General features: G+C 26.6%; 1 protein-coding gene across 6 annotated transcripts in view; it reads left to right on the top strand.

Moving 5' to 3' along the window:
• LOC119679474 overlaps window positions 1–16853 on the top strand; it is a 93971-nt gene that overhangs the window by 76754 nt on the left and 364 nt on the right. For 4 of the 6 annotated variants that reach the window (XM_038091849.1, XM_038091850.1, XM_038091853.1 and 1 more), the window contains 7 exons: window positions 45–299; window positions 356–469; window positions 1032–1155; window positions 1297–1424; window positions 1773–1820; window positions 3768–3883; window positions 12548–16850. In XM_038091849.1, the coding sequence (XP_037947777.1) occupies window positions 45–299; window positions 356–469; window positions 1032–1155; window positions 1297–1424; window positions 1773–1820; window positions 3768–3883; window positions 12548–16850 (5088 nt within the window). The remainder of the gene's footprint in view (window positions 1–44; window positions 300–355; window positions 470–1031; window positions 1156–1296; window positions 1425–1772; window positions 1821–3767; window positions 3884–12547; window positions 16851–16853) is intronic. The other 2 variants (XM_038091854.1, XM_038091852.1) reach the window with 1 other exon arrangement.

Here is a 16853-nt window from a genome sequence, read left to right as displayed (position 1 = left end):
TTTGTATTGAACTTATTATTGTATTATTATATGCTTACATTCAGATCTGGCTCACTTTCGAGACAATCAACTGTTGACTCAGAATCTGATACTACAACTACCAATGTGTCACAATCGACAATAACTGGTTCTTCACAACCAATCAAGAAAAGCCCACGAGAATTTATTATACCAATTGCTATGGAAGGTGGTGGCTTCATAACACCTCGAGAGGGTAGTATTGAACCATCCGAATCCAGTCATACAACAACATCAAGCCGTTCAACATTTAATCGTTTACGCCCTACACGCCAATTTGGGTATAATTTCAAATGTACAAACCATATATTTATTTAATGAAATAACACATTTTTAGCTCGCTACTAAATGATACCAGTGTTGATGAAGGTCTACCATTCCAAAAGATGCGTACGACTACAATGAATAGAGATGCAGATGAAGATCCAAGATTTACTCTTCATAGACTAAGGTTTGTTAAATTTTTTATCAAAGAAAATTAATGTTAAAGATAAAAAAATAATTTATTTAGTAGTCATACTATAACATTACATATATATATATAAATATATTTTATTGTCGCAATTATATGTTATAATTATATATTATATACTTATTTATTATAATAATAATTATTATATACATTATAATTATGCTTATAATTATAATTATTATAATAATTATATATTAAAATTATATAATTATAATTAGTAATATATTATATATATTATAGTAATATATTATATATGGCTATTATCATATATTATAATTATGTATATAATATTATATTATATGCTATAATTATAATTATGTATATATTATTATATTATATATAATAATTATTATTATGTGCATAATATTTTATTATATATTATTATATATACATTTATAATTATATATATAATATTATATTGCATATAGTATATATATTCACTAGCGCGCCATTTATGGTTGTTTGTGAACTATAAAATGAATAGTCAAATATTAAAATTTTTTAAAATACTTTAAATAAAACCACTATCTTTTAATTATAGAAGTTCGAGACCTGTTAAGAAAATAAGTCAAGATAATGATTCCCAAAGTTCCGGCGAGGAAGACGATGATGACGGCTTTGAAATCTTAACAGCTGAAAATCTTTTCTCTACACTACTGCAAAGAGTATGTTAAGTTTTAGATAATTTATAAGTTAATTTAAGAAATTTACATAAAATTATATATATTATTTATTAATAATTATTGTTAATTATATATTCCTATTAATGTTAAATAATTTTAATGATATCATTAATTATTTTTTAGGTGCGTGCCTTGACAAATCGTATTAACGTCAACAATGACTTAACAGCTGGATTTCCGAACTCAAGTAGATTGTTAAGCAATATGAGGCAAGGACAAAGTCCTTTTTGGAGTCAAGAACCATTTGGCAGGTAAATATGACATTGAAAATTATAATTTAAAAAAAAATTAACTAATTTTTAAAGCAAAATAACAAAATTTGCAATTGCAAGAATACTAAACAATATTTATATTTTTATTTCATGCTGCGTGTGAACACTTAAAAAATATAATACATTATGGAATATTATTTTCACCAATATCATTTATAATAAAAAAAAATGCTGTTATCTCAAATTTAAATAATGCACTAACCTACATGACATCACATACAAATATTAATATAAACTAAATGTTAAAATATTTTTCATGTCATATAAACACGGTGCAATATTTGATTTGATGCTTGTTTTTTAAATTTAAATAAAATAAAATTGAAGATCTCAGATTACATATTCCTATACCGAAACTGTTGAGAAAAAACAAGTGTAAGTACTGTAAGGATCTAACATAACTTTCCACCTAATTTATTTTCTATAATCAACTTTCCAATTCATTCTTCTATTAGATTGTATTTACGCTTAAATTAGCACTTTTGTAAATAATACTTTATTTTTAATTGTTAGTCTCTTTTGATAATTTAGTCTAAAGGGTAGGTTGTTTGTTTTCGAGGTGTGTTTGTGGACGTTAAAATGATTTTTGTACATATGTTATTTAAAAAACCTCTCCAATAGATTTTATGTACTGTTATTGATTACACTTCTTTTAATTAGTTAATAGTTTTTATACGTACATTTCCTTTACAGTATAGACTAACTTATATATATATTGGTATACCTTTTATAGGTGGTTAACTTTTAAGCAACGCTATATACTATGCCACCTAAGCCGCTTTTTGCAATTATTAAAAAATCTAAACATCAAATTAAATTGTTGCTTGTAAGTTTTGAAAAAAAAAAAAAGTAACAACATATTTTATAAATAAATTTAAACAATTAATATAGCCATTTTTATGTAAAAGATCATTTTAATGTGAACAACTACATCAAATAGTACAAATTATAATTCGAGGTTAGGAATATAGTTTTTTCATTCTGATTATTTCTTGCTCTACATGATGTCTAATATATCTAGTAAATATTTTAGAAGAAAGCACAGTAATTTTTTTTGAAGACTACAATTTGAGATACTTACTTTTAATAAATAACTATGAACCTGTTACATTCATATGATGTGTGTTGGATTAAAATAATTATATATGTACGTAAAGTAACCTCATACTTACCGATTTCTGCATTGTCCTTTTAGCAGAAGTGCTTTCTATTCAAAAAGCAGAATATTGGAATCAGAACAGAACATATTTTATCTGACGGATAGATGCGAAAGCATTAAACTCAATGTCGTTAAAGTCTGTCGTTAATTGCAGCAAATTCTTGAATTTTATGACTTAAAAGTTTTACTATTTGGGTCCAACAACAACACAGGGATACAGAGTAAAACTGTATCGCATTTAAACTACACAAAAAATAATTTACCTGACCTGCAAACCTTAGTTAGATATATGTTTCTAAATAAAAATCGTGAATGTTGAAATCGAGAAGAACATGTTCACACACGATCCTATTTTAGTCGAAATAGAGATATAAACAATCACAGGCAATCAGGCTTGTTTTAATGTAACGAAATGAAATTTTATTTTTAATAGCTGTTAACACCCCACGCTATTGAATCGGAACACTGCAATAATTATTATTATATCCAATAAAAGAAATAATAGGAGACTTTTAGAACTTAATTTTATAATATTATAACATATTATATTATAATCTCAAATACTTATGTGGCCCCAAGTAACAACTTTTGGCAAAAGTTTGTTATTTTTGGTGTTTATATCATCTGGTATAACCATGTTCCATTTTATGGTAAGCGTATTGGGATATCATCTCAAAGTTATACTAACGTAATCCCGGGGTAGGACAAGGTCTCTAGGAATGAGGGAGTCACTTTCCGGGTCGCCAGTTTGTGGTCAGTGGGTAGATATTCTACTCCTCCTTGCCGCAAAAAAAGAAGTGTGTTGGGATATCAAATTAAGAAATAGGCGTCTAAGATAACTTGCTTAAAAGACAAGGCTGAACCAAATTTTATAAAAAAAAAATTAGTTTCTCATTCATATGCTACCTGTTTAAATATACTGTTTTCCTATAGTACTTCCCAGCATTTGTAATATTTTCCAAAATCTTATCTATACTCTCATATACCAATATTTAACCCCATGTAAGTTGTTGATTTGTTCCACTTTTCAATTTGCTTATTATTGCAATAATTTAATATAACTATAATAACATATTTATTTGAAATTAATTTTATTTGATTTTCAATTTTTAGATTGTATATAATTGCATATACATATAATATATTATATTTTTCGTTTCTAGTCGCATTAATCAAAGCGGTAACAGTTTGGGCGCACCATGGCGTCACAGTATATCACGTGATTTGGGCAGTGATATGGAGTCAATGTTTTCCCGCACAGGTGCAACTCTGCCAAGAGGTGAATATCACAGATTAAAAAGCAAATTTTTAGAACATTAATTGTTTAATTAGAAAAAATTTATTAATACATATGTTTAAATATTTAAATGAAAAACAAAACAATAAGCGCAAAAGTTTAATTTAAAAAAAATTAAATGTGCATAAATTAATATCAATTTGCTTCAATAAAATATAATAAAAACAAATTTGCAATGGTTAACAATTTTGAAATTGTTTAAATGATAAAAACAAAAAGTGCTATATTAAATAATTATTTAATTTTATTATAAAATATTGAAAGCAAACAAAAAAAAAAAACTTTTTTATATTGTATTACATTGCAATTATGTTTTTATATTTTCAAAAATATTTACAAACATAAACTTCTGTAAAATCTTTTTAAACTTTAAACTTATATCAATCTATATTTAAATCTTTTTTTTTTTTCAATAATTCAATGCCGCAATTTTTATTTTTTATTTATTGTTTATCATTTTTATAGTATATAAGCTTTTTAGAATATTTTAAAAAAAATTGAAATTATTAAAATTAATTTATTTTTATTTTATTAGTTTGTACCATGAGTTCTCATTATTTTTGTTTGTTTAATTTTGTGTTAAATGTCCTTTTAAAAATCTTAATTTTTCATATAGCAAAAAAAAGAATTATAAAAATACAAAAGAAAAAAAATAATATTAAATCGTATTCAAAGTTTTGTGTAACAATGATTAAAATGAAAAAAGTAACTAGCAATAGAAGTTTTAATATTAATTTTTAAAATTATTTTCAAATTACTTGATTTTAATATTTGTATTAGAGTGTGCAGTGTGTTGTTTACATAAATAAAAATGTTCCAAGTTATTTGTTATGTCAGTGAAGAATTGTAATTTATGTAAAATTTGTATTATTTAACAATGGTAATCTTTGGTACGGAATTGGTCTCATCACTTTGAAATCATCATTTTAAAATTTAGATGGATACATATATAATTCAATCTGTGTGAAGATATCAGATTTCAGACTCCGAATAGACCCACAAACTAATGTTAATACATATATGATTCAATCTGTGTGAAGATATCAGATTTCAGACTCCGAATAGACCCACAAACTTATGTTAATACATATATAATTCAATGTTGGAAGATATCAGATTTCAGACTCCAAATAGACCCACAAACTAATGTTAATTTGTTCCCTAGATTAACTAAATAATAACACAATTATAAATATACTAATTTGAGTGTACCTCAATATAGCTTAGTTTTCGAGATATCAAGTTTAAATTTAAAAATTTTTAAATAAAAACCACCAGCAAAATGAATTTGTTGTTGTAGCCTATGAAGACTATATGAATCGATATATGAAATTGAATAAAAGGGTTAGCATTTGATAGGGTGAGGAAGAAGAACTGTTGTTTTTTGCTCGAAGCCAAAAGACCATTATGCTGAAATTAGTGTATGCATTAGGCCGCGACAACAAGTTGACGGGCCATATGACCTGTTGTTGTTGTACCTTTTGTGAGGAAATTATGTCCAACACATATTTTTTCATTGGTAACCGGCGGAATTACTTAGGAAATTTCAATGGGGCATTCATCGGCGCAATGTATCGATGCATATGTGAAGAACATCGTGATGTTAAGCCAACATGACAGGAAATCACGTTAATAATTCTGGACTTTAAACAACTCGATATCATGAAAAATATGTTATATCAACATATAGTGTAGTAAAAAAAATTATGTAAAATAGCTAGCTCCACTTAAATCCAGCGTAAAATCGATGTCTCATGCATAACACGCCCATAAATTTTATTAACAAATACAAATATTTATAAATCTTTAAAAAAAAATATACTTTTCTTAATATCTATAAATGGATTATCATATGAATTAGTATAATTCGAAACAATTGAGAAGGTTACTTGTGTTTAATAAATTTATTAATTTTCTAAGCAATATCTCAAAGTATTTTAGTCAATCAGTTTAGTTTCTATAAACATTTCAAAAAAGTACAACTAACTGTAGAATCAATGTGTATAAAATCTTTATAAAATATATTTATACCCAATTTATCTATTAAAATTCCATTTAAATAACAAATGCAATAGGTTTTTTTTTGTAACTACTTAACTGAATTGGATTAAGTTTTCAGATATATTTCAGACAAGTACAACTAACTGTAGAACTAATCTCTATAAGAACCTCAAAAAATGTGTATACACCCAAAACTCTACAATAAGGTCCTTTAAATAACAAATGTAATAAAATTTTATTACGGGTTTTTCTTTTAAATTGTGTTAACTTCATACTCTCTTAGAATGTCTTAAAACTCCATATATATATATACAGTCAAACCATAACTCCATAACTCGAACTAAATAGAGTGCAACAGTGCTTAGAAAGCAAATTACATACAATAACAAACAAATTCTATAACTCGAAGGGTCCTTTTTGGACCCTTTGAACCTTTTCTTTGAAAATGGAACTTCGAGTTATGAATTTTTGATTATATATATGTATATATATATTTATATTATGCTCTATGTGCAAATATATATCTCTTAAATGAAATTATTATCAATTCCGTTACCACTGATATTTTTTTTCAATTAATTTGTAACAAAATGTCTTTAAAAATAAAAAAAAAATTTATTAATTCAAATGTTATTAAAAGTTGTAATAAAAAGATCTACTGTAATTAAAAATATTATTTACTTATCCTTTTTTAATTAATTTATCATATGATGAAGCATCAAATCGAATTAAATAAAGATACAACAAAACTGTTTAAAAAATACTGACTTTTATTAAATTTAAGAGTTACAAAGATTAAAAATACGCGTATACAACCAAAAGAATTTATAAATAATTTATTAAATTTTATATTAAAAAAATTGTATATTTTGCAACGGGCCCCGCTACCTTAAATTTGTTTTATAATTTTTTTATTTCTTAAGTTTCTTCTTTTTTTAATTTAAAATTCTAACACATTTATACTAAACATTTGTTGTGTTTTGTTATAAATTTTATTTAGCAAAATTGTAGTATTTTTTTTGCAAAAGCTTTATTTTAATTGTTTTTGTAAAAAGCAATAATTAAATAATAATCACTTAATTTTGTACATATCGATACATAAATAAACAATTTCACACTAATTAATTAACAATTAATTTAATAAAAATTATTGTATTAATTTATATATATATAAAAAAGTATATATATAAATATATTTGAACAAAATTTAAAAATATAAAAACAAATTTCTGAGTTCTGGGCTTTTTTTTAAGCAATATTATAAAATATATTAACTATGTATTATTTTAAAATTCTTTTATTAAGAATTTATTATAATTTTTTTTTAAATTGTGCTTAATTGTAATAATTAAAATTTTATAAAATTTCACTATATATATATTTTAAAAATAAAACAAAAAAATGTCCAAAACTTTGAATACGAAATATGTAAACCTTTTTCTATACTAATTTTAATATGTTTTTTGAATGTTTCTTTCAGTTGTTTTTGTTTTTTTTTTTTAATTGAAATGCAATTATTTTCTTTTAATGCAAATATGTTATATTATGACGTTAATGTTAAGTAAAAATTTTGTATTTATTAAAACAATTCTATTTGTTAACAAACATGAATTTGCGCTTCTTAATGCTTATAAATTTAATTAACTTACAGAGAGAAAAAAAAAACTAATAATTTTAAAAATTTGTCTACCTTTTTATTATTAATTAATAACTATTTATAATTGTTTATTATTTAGTTTTTACTAATTTATTAATTTTATTTAAAAAACGCTTTTTGCAGTTGGCATACGAATTCCTAAAATGCATGTTTTAAATAATAAAAGCAGCCCAACCATTACTACCACAACCAAGATCGAAATCAAACAAAATAATAAAACAGCAACACCTCGTACAACAATTTTATATAACACAAACTTATAACACATCAGTCTCAGTCAACATTATAATATTATTAATCTAAGCTATATTTTTATATAAAATATATACATATATTCTATATAGAATTTACTTTATAATTCGGCATAAGTTATCAACCTTAATTGAACTAGTTTTCTAATTTACATATAATTTTAACAAATTTTTGATATTAAAATTTTCAAATTCATTAATAACGCTCAAATCTTTATTCTGATTTATTAAATGATTATTTACAAAATCATTATATCCACAAAATTAAGTATTTTACATTTTTATTTCATTTATTATTAATAAAAAAAATGTTAACTAATTTTTAGCACCCATAAAATTAATTTAAATAATAAATATTAATAATTAATTATTTAGAATAGCCTAAAAATAATCATGTAATCGTAACAATATTAATTGAAATAATAATGACTGTAGTATATAAATAGAAATAATATTATTAACTTTTAAAATTAACAATAGTATTGTTTTATAATAAATATAAAATTGTAATGAAAGCAATAAAAATCATAATAAACTATAATAAAATTAAAAACATCTATAAAAATAATAAAAAAGATTAATATATATATTAAAAATATAATGCAAAATGATGTATAACGAAAGTTGGTATAAAAATGAACTTAAAGAAAATTTAAAACATAATTATAAAAAATATAGTATAAAATATAGAATATTCGCTATTTCAAACCCTTCAATAATAAAATAAAAAGCTAGAGTAAAACTTTATGACTTCCATTCACTGGAATATCGAAACCAATAGCAAAACAGCTGAATTTGGCAGAGGGATTCCGTCAAAAGCTCGTGCGAAATATCTAAAGGATCTGAATGTACCAATTACTTCATGCAAACAATTTTTAAAGTTTTACTAGATGGCAAGGTTTAATGATATATACTACAGATATTTACACCCAAATTGGCTACTCTTATATAAGAAAAAATCTATCGAACACGTCTCTTAAAATCATCAGTGTTATAGTGTGTGTATGACCGGTGGATTAAAAAATTATACTAGGAAAGAATATCTTCTATCTTCGAGTGATTCTCTTTCCACAGCTGTGAGAAGAACAGTACACAATATAAACTTCGTCACTATCCAGTGAATGGTGACGTAAATTAAACATGATAGGGGCTCACTTTGTATAGAATCAAGACCTCCCCTTGAATAGCACCCTAAGTTTAAATAAAGATTTCAGCTGGTTTTGAACTCATCGAGTTTTTAACACTTTTTGCCTTAAGGCCGATATAGTTCTAATATTGAAAAGTAACATATGTTAAACTGATTTTTAAAATTTATTGAGGTATTTACTCTCCTCTGGTTGTACTCCACTTCTGTATATTACAAACTGAAAGATCTTTTCCGGAAAACTTTGATGCTCTTACTGTATACTTCTGACATTACTCGATTGGATTATTATTTATTCCGAGTTCGACAGCCTTCGCTTACTGGCATAAACTTAACCTTAGAAGAGTTCTATGAATGGAATAATGTTTCTAGTCAAATAATGATGGTCGGAAGAAGTAGAATTTGAATGATTTCAATTTTGACTACATAAATATATTAATGTCTTTTAATTCAGAAAATTTCTGAGATTTGGATAGCATATAAATGGATTAAAACTGTATATAAAAAGTAATTAATAAACAATAATGACACCAGTTGCAAAGGTATTTTAAAAAAAGTTTCCTTATAATATTAAAAATATTATAATTACTTCCCAAAATAAAATAAATTTAGATATATTACTATATATGTTAATAAACATAAAACTATCCTCCAAAAAAAAAATAAATATAATAATTATAATATAATATTATAATTTATAAAAGTTAAAAATATATTATTATAAACATGTAAGCATCAAGTAAATAATAATAAAATAAATAATATATGAAATAAACTTCAAATAAAAAATATAACGGACAAATTAATCGTAAAAGTATTGCTATAAATATTATAAAGAAAAATAAATAATTTCTTATTATAATATATAGTTTTATATAAGAAAAATGCAAACACACAAATAATGAATAATGTTTATAATGAATAATGAAGTAATATTATTTTTTTCAAAAATATTTGATAAGGTTTATTTTTATTTAAAAGAAAATTATATATAACGAAATATTATATATTCTTTAATATTTTCAATCTTTTTAATTGAAAATTTTTAATTTTAATTAATTATTTGATTCATTGATTTTCACAAATTCATAAAAATGTTTTCTCTGATCGTCGCAATAATAAACTAAGTAATTAAAAAATTTATTAATTATTATTTATTAAAGTTCTATAAAAATTATTCCGGTTCACGAATTTGAACTATTTTAGTTACTGAATAAAATTAACTTTATAATTATTGATATATGGCAATTTTTATGTATTTTTAAAACTTCTATAGTATTATACTTAATTAGAATTTTAAATAATTAAATTTGTTATAACTGCTTTTGTTTAAACTTATAATAAATTTATTAAGTCAGTTAATATTGAAGTATGCCCGTAATCATATATGCAAACATATAAAAAATTTTTATCAAATATAAAATTCTTTCATTGTAATGCCTCATATTTCTTTTAAATTAAATGATTATTTAAATGATTATTGGACAATTCTAACAAAGTATTTATTTATTTAGTATTTCTTTCACACATTTCATTCAAAAAAAAAAACAAAAATATTTTTAAATACTTTTGAACCTTATCAAAAATTTTTGAAAAATTATTTAAAAAATTTTAGAAGTGCAAAATATTAGATTTTTTATTGTATTTAATATTATAATTATTTTTATATTTTGAAATAATTATGTTTAAAAAAAAATAAATAATATTATTATTTTTTCTTTATTGCATAAAAATCATATCATATTTTAAATTGTTAACATAATTTTTTTTTTTAAATTTGTGAGCAATAATATTTTTATAATGTATTTATTATGCTACATTTATATAAAAACCAAAAATATATTTTTTCATAAATACTTTGAAAAGTATAAAAACAAATAAAATATTTAATTATAATTCAAAAATTTTAACAATATTATTTGTTTTCTTGTTTGTTGTTCCTAATTGTTGCTATTGCTGCACGTAAGTTAATAATTTTGTTAACATTGAAAAAACTTAAACAATTTTTTTTTAAATAAAAAATATTTTTTAATTAACTTTTTATGAATTAATTTTTTTTTTTGGTCTGTATCACTGTTGTTGTATAAATAATTTGTCCAATAACAAAATACAAACAATTTTAAAATAATTTATTTTAAAAAAGCAATAACAAATTGTTGCCTACAAAATATTAGCGTACAAAATTCTTTTGGTTGTTTTTGGATTTAATTCCATACATTTAAATAATAGAAATTATAATAGTCAATAAATTATTATAAAGAAGTTTCTTAAAATTAAAAGGTAAGTAATACGTAGTAAGTTTCATTCGATATATACGATGATAACTTGTAACTCCAATCTTATTCAAAAAATTCTATGCTTATTAGTTGGTTGGTCAGATTAGGAGATGGTCTTAAACTGTGAGGCCACTAAATGATTTTTGAATAGAGCTCGACTGATTCCAGTCTTTAGAACTTGATATGCACAAAGAAAATAAAAAATAGTTTTCTCTTCTTCTCGCTAGCTGCGATTATGACTCTCTAATATATGAATATGAGGCTCTCTAATAGACTATAAGCTAGTAATGACTGTGGTCAGTCTAGAGACAACTCTTCTTTTTCTGCTTATCAGCATTAATGCTTGCTTAAGTTTGCATCTTTCATTTTTCGCTTTTTGAAGGTATTTGATTTGAATACCACTTTTATCCACATTCAGTAGTGTGACAAACAATTATCGAAGAGCTTCTCTTATGACAGATTCTCAATATTCCGTTAACGCCCCGGGTTAGATTACAGAAAATCATGTTCTCACATAGCAGATTCTCTTCGTATTAGTTGATGAACTAACTTTTTTGTTTTTCCGGATAAGAGAAACTTTTGCTCATCATTCTACGTAAATATGTTCCATCTGGTGTGTGCCACTAAATTAGAGTTTTTGATTGCTGAATTTAAAACTTGAATTGCGATCTGATTATACGATTAAATATCGATCATTTATTTTTGTATGTGTGTTCTGCGGTTAGGAGGGGCCATGTCAACAACACAAACACTTTCGAACACTTTCGAAAAAACTGGACGATTTGGGGCAATGTTTTTATAAACAATTTTAAAAGTAACTATTAAAAATAATAAAAACAATTAATTGATTAAATGGGTAATAATTTTAATAGTGGGAAAATCTTTTCAATAAAAAAATTAGAATATAACTTTTTTGAATAATATCGTAAAAACAAAATGTATTAAAATTTAAAAATATTTTACAAAATTAGAAAAATTCTTATATAAAAACTTAAGGAAGAGATATCCGATTAAATTTTATATCGACTGTTTGCATATTTTTCCGTTTTTTATCTTCCGCTACAAATAGGTATAGTTTATGTGAACTAATAGTATCTTTATTTACATATTTTATTAGACTTAATGTATAAGTTGTTCGTTTTAATGGTAAGTACTCCTTATTTGAATAATTTTGTAAGAATAATATAATTTATTTTTATATATTTCAAGAAGTACATATATAATTAAATATATTAAGAACCCAAAGGCACAAATAAAACTAATGAATATATTATTCTTCAGATAAAACATTAGCGTGTTAAATTTTTTATATTTTAGGTAGCAAAGCAACAACTGTGAAAGATTCAGATTTCACGGACAATGGAACAAATCGAACACGAACAAAAAAACAAGTGGTACACACAGAAGAACCAGTTGACTTAGCCGATTTAGATTTATCACGACTTCAGCTAAGTAAACAAGATCTGGAAACACTATCAAGTATAACACCAGGCTTACCGAAATGTTTTCAAGAACAACTTCTTGCAAAACTACCACCTACACAAGCACGGAAACTTTCCCGTACACTAAGCATGCAAAATAGTCCATTAATATCCACTGTAAAAATATATAAACGCAGTCAAAGTGGTGGACGTGGTGTGACATTGCCAAATGAAGTTAAAGAAAATGTCATTGAAGAGAACATGAAACCAACGAGTACAAAAATAGCATCAAAAGCTCAAGTGAATGATGAAAATCAAATTGGTGATACAAATACTCAAATAAGACGTCGTAGTATAGGACGTTCTCGACTCGATTGTGAAAGCGGTATACCCACACCTAACGAAACAGCAAATACTATGAAAAGTCGTAGCAATAGCGTCTGTCGAGATGATTATAGTAAATCTCTATGCACTTCATATACTAGTGACATTAATGATAAATATAAATACTATTCACCATATTTAAATAAAAGTGTTAAAGATTCCTCGTCAACCACTTCTACAAACACTTCGTCATTAGGGCGTCCACCAAGCGGTTGCATGTCTCCTCCTCCAGTTATAACGACTGATATTGGTACCAGCTCACTACGTAAACGTTCTACACAACGTCGTTCTCGTTTTCTACGACCTGATTTCTTCGAAGAGCCAGTTACAACACAAGTCGAGGAAACACCATACCAACGAGAGAAGAAATTACGCGAACGTGAAACACAAAGTGTTTTACGTGAAATTCGTGAAAAATCTCGTGAATCCAGCAGAGATCGCCTTAGTAATTATGAGTGTGATGAGATAATGCAACGAAAGCACAGCGTTCCTAATGAATCTCAAGATATTAGTGAGAAACAAGGTACTCGCCATGTGCGTAATAAAAGTATGGAAATGTATACAGAATGCGGAGAGAACTCATTACTGCATGACAAAACTAAACGGCATCGTAGAAGCCTTTCACGTCCACGAGATATAACGTCAGAAATGGATAAACATGAATTGGCAGATAAAATATTGCAAGAATTACAACTACTTTCCGCTGTACGTTCCCATAATGAACCTCGCCTTTCTGTTCCGCGAGAAGTATCAGTGGAAAAAGTTATTGATATTAACCCAAACAATGGTATAACTGAAAATACAGAACAACAATACAATAACGAAGAAATTAATAAGGAAAAGATTACTACTATAAAGAAGGTTAAAAAAGTAAAACCTAAAGAAAAATCTACAGAATCTACAAGCACAGACGCTGATAGTAGAATTACTACAACTGTAATCAAAAAAGTTAAAAAAATTGTAAAAAAATCAGATAGCATAAAAACTCCTGCTACCGAAGGAACTGCAAATATGCCATTAACAGAAGAATCAAATATACCAATAACTGAATTGGAACAATTGAAAAAAGAATCTAAACTAAAGCGTCCGAAATCTTATCCAACCAAAGATACAAATCAAACAGTCACTACTAAGTCTGAAGTTCCTTCATCGACTCCACAAACTACTAAATTAGAAATAAAGAAATCAGTTCCACCAACAACTAATGCTGATATAACTAACGCTATATCAAATGTCAATAACACCAATAATAATAACTGTCTTACTCCACGTGAAAGTCGACTAATTCGACCAAAAAGTTACCCTGCCTCTAAACTAACACCTCCTAAAGTGACGAAGCAAGTGACTCGCAGTGGCATTGCTATACCTACTATCAACGAGTCCAGTGCAAGTACAACACCAAAATCAAGTAGTATATCTAGGCAATCTACCTGTGAGGATAAGTCATTTTCTGTAACACCAACTGGTAAAAGTAGCATCGATAGCTCTTCCTCCAGTGAATCAAAACCAACAACAATTAAGAAAATCATTAAAGTAACTAAAAAGTCTAAATTAGCACAACCTACACCGCTCTCACCTACCACTCCGACAGCAATAACAGCAATGACAAATGCTGCTAGTTCTAAGGAATCAAGTCCTGTTACTGTGTTACAAGTGAAAGAGAAATCTCCTGAGAAAAAGCAAAGCAAAGGTCTCTTTTATGCTATTGGGCAAAAGTTTGAAAAACTTCGAGACTCTGCCATGAGCAAAGAGAAGAAATCCACTTCGAATTTACCAACAAATACTTCCGATAAAAAACTGTCTTCAACAAGTTCTTCTCCAGAGAAAATAAAAGAAAAATTAACGCTAACTAAGAAAAAACATAAACCCCTCGAAAATGATATTTCTACAAAGACTGATAAATTACATACTGATGTTAATAGTCATAATGATATCGAAACGTCGAAGAACAACAACGTATCAAATGACACATCCGAGAAACCACTAAAAACGGAGAAGCGATCACGCATAGATGCTATGATAAGATCACTACGTGAACGCTCTGTTCCTCGTTCAAATCCAAATACTGGCACTGAATCTAATTATCTTAAACGTGCAGTAAGTGTTGAGGATATGCCTGGTACGTTCAATAAGAATACTGTTAATAAAGTTCTTGGTCTTTTTAAACGATTTGAAAAAGATGGTAGTGACCGCAGAGTACGGAATACACGTTCAACAAGTAATATAGAAAGACAATTACGCGAACAATCACCTCCAACATCACCAATTTATCAAAACACAAATGCACTACTTGAAAGTGCACAGCCAATCCATAATAAACCCCAGACATCGAATTTAAGTTCAGCTAACGTTAGCAAATCGAAACAAAATATTGAACAATGTTGTAATTGTGAATTAACACCTCCAACAACAACTTCTCTTTCTCAGCATATATCTTGCCCAGAATGTATACAGGATCAAGCAACTAATTTAAGATCAACAAAACGTTATGAAGAACCTATAAAATCTACTGACTTTGACTGCAGTTCATACAATAAGCTTCAAGCACAGGGCAATAAAGATAAGCGAAAGGGTCTAATGCTGGACTTAGGCAAAATTGAAAAGTATGATAACTCAGCAAATCGCAGCATTAAAACTAATGCTTATGTCAATGGTAACGGTGGCTTATACTCAAATCTTCCTCCATATCCAGGAACTTTAAAAAATTCTTCTAATAATAGCTCAAGTCAACAATCTGTTGAAAATACAACAAATAATAATAACAATTGCATTGCTAATAACAATAATTCTTCTTTGCAAACCTCACAAACTTCAGGCTATAGAACTTCTTCAGCACATGAAATCAATCGAAATCATTTACTTACACCTTCAACTGAAAATATAGCCAATTATTCATCCGATTCTCGTAGCTATCAAGATGATTGCGCATCAACTTCAACATTTCTTTCACCCACTGATGAACCAGAATTATACTTTGATAATTGGTCTATTTGTTCAGAAGATAATTATATGCTACATGCCACACCTTCACCAACAGTTTCACGTCTTTCACGTACCTCACAATTGTCATCACCAACACGTGGCGATGGTTCTGATCCTAACGAAAGCGTAATTGATCGCATTAAACGTCGCAGCTTCTATAGTCGTTTCAATGAAAAGAAACCAAAACGAACAAGTAGCATTGTCGGTCCTACAGCCGTACGTGATTTCTATCGAGAACAACAGGCTTCAGTTAAAGCACGCTCAAGTAGCAAATTAAATGCAGAAGAACGTGCAAAATCACCCGATATAGTAAAACAATTCTTTAGACCATTAAAATTGAGTCCTGTTGGAACGGAGCTTAAACCGCCAGTTTATAGATCACCACTTGACTATGCTTCAGCTAATAGTAAACCAAGAAAAAGTCTTAATGATATACGACCGGCAACGTCACCATCATTTCATACACCTAAACATTATGGTACTTCGACTGAAAGTAACTTTTTAACAACCATCAATTCTTCTTTACCTATGCGTTATAAATCATCTAGTAGCTCAAGTCCATATGAGGGTAGCAGTGGTACTACGCTAGGTGGCAGTAATTATTACAGCACATATAATCCAAAACGACGTTCATCGTATACACTGAATGGCACAATACCGACTGGTTCAAATATTACAACAAGTTCACATTTGGATGGTTATGCGACAGTTGGTAGACGTGCTATTCGACCATATGATCAGCGTACTTTATCACTTTTAGATCCACATACTAGTACTAGCTACAGACGAGACACACGTACACCTGTCAGAGAATATTCTTCCAGCATTTCAAGGTA

The sequence above is a fragment of the Teleopsis dalmanni genome, chromosome 2 (assembly GCF_002237135.1).
Source record: "Teleopsis dalmanni isolate 2A chromosome 2, ASM223713v2, whole genome shotgun sequence".
Classification (NCBI taxonomy): domain Eukaryota; kingdom Metazoa; phylum Arthropoda; class Insecta; order Diptera; family Diopsidae; genus Teleopsis; species Teleopsis dalmanni.
The sequence above is the reverse complement of the archived record's forward strand: the minus strand, read 5'-3'. Positions and strand labels throughout refer to the sequence as shown.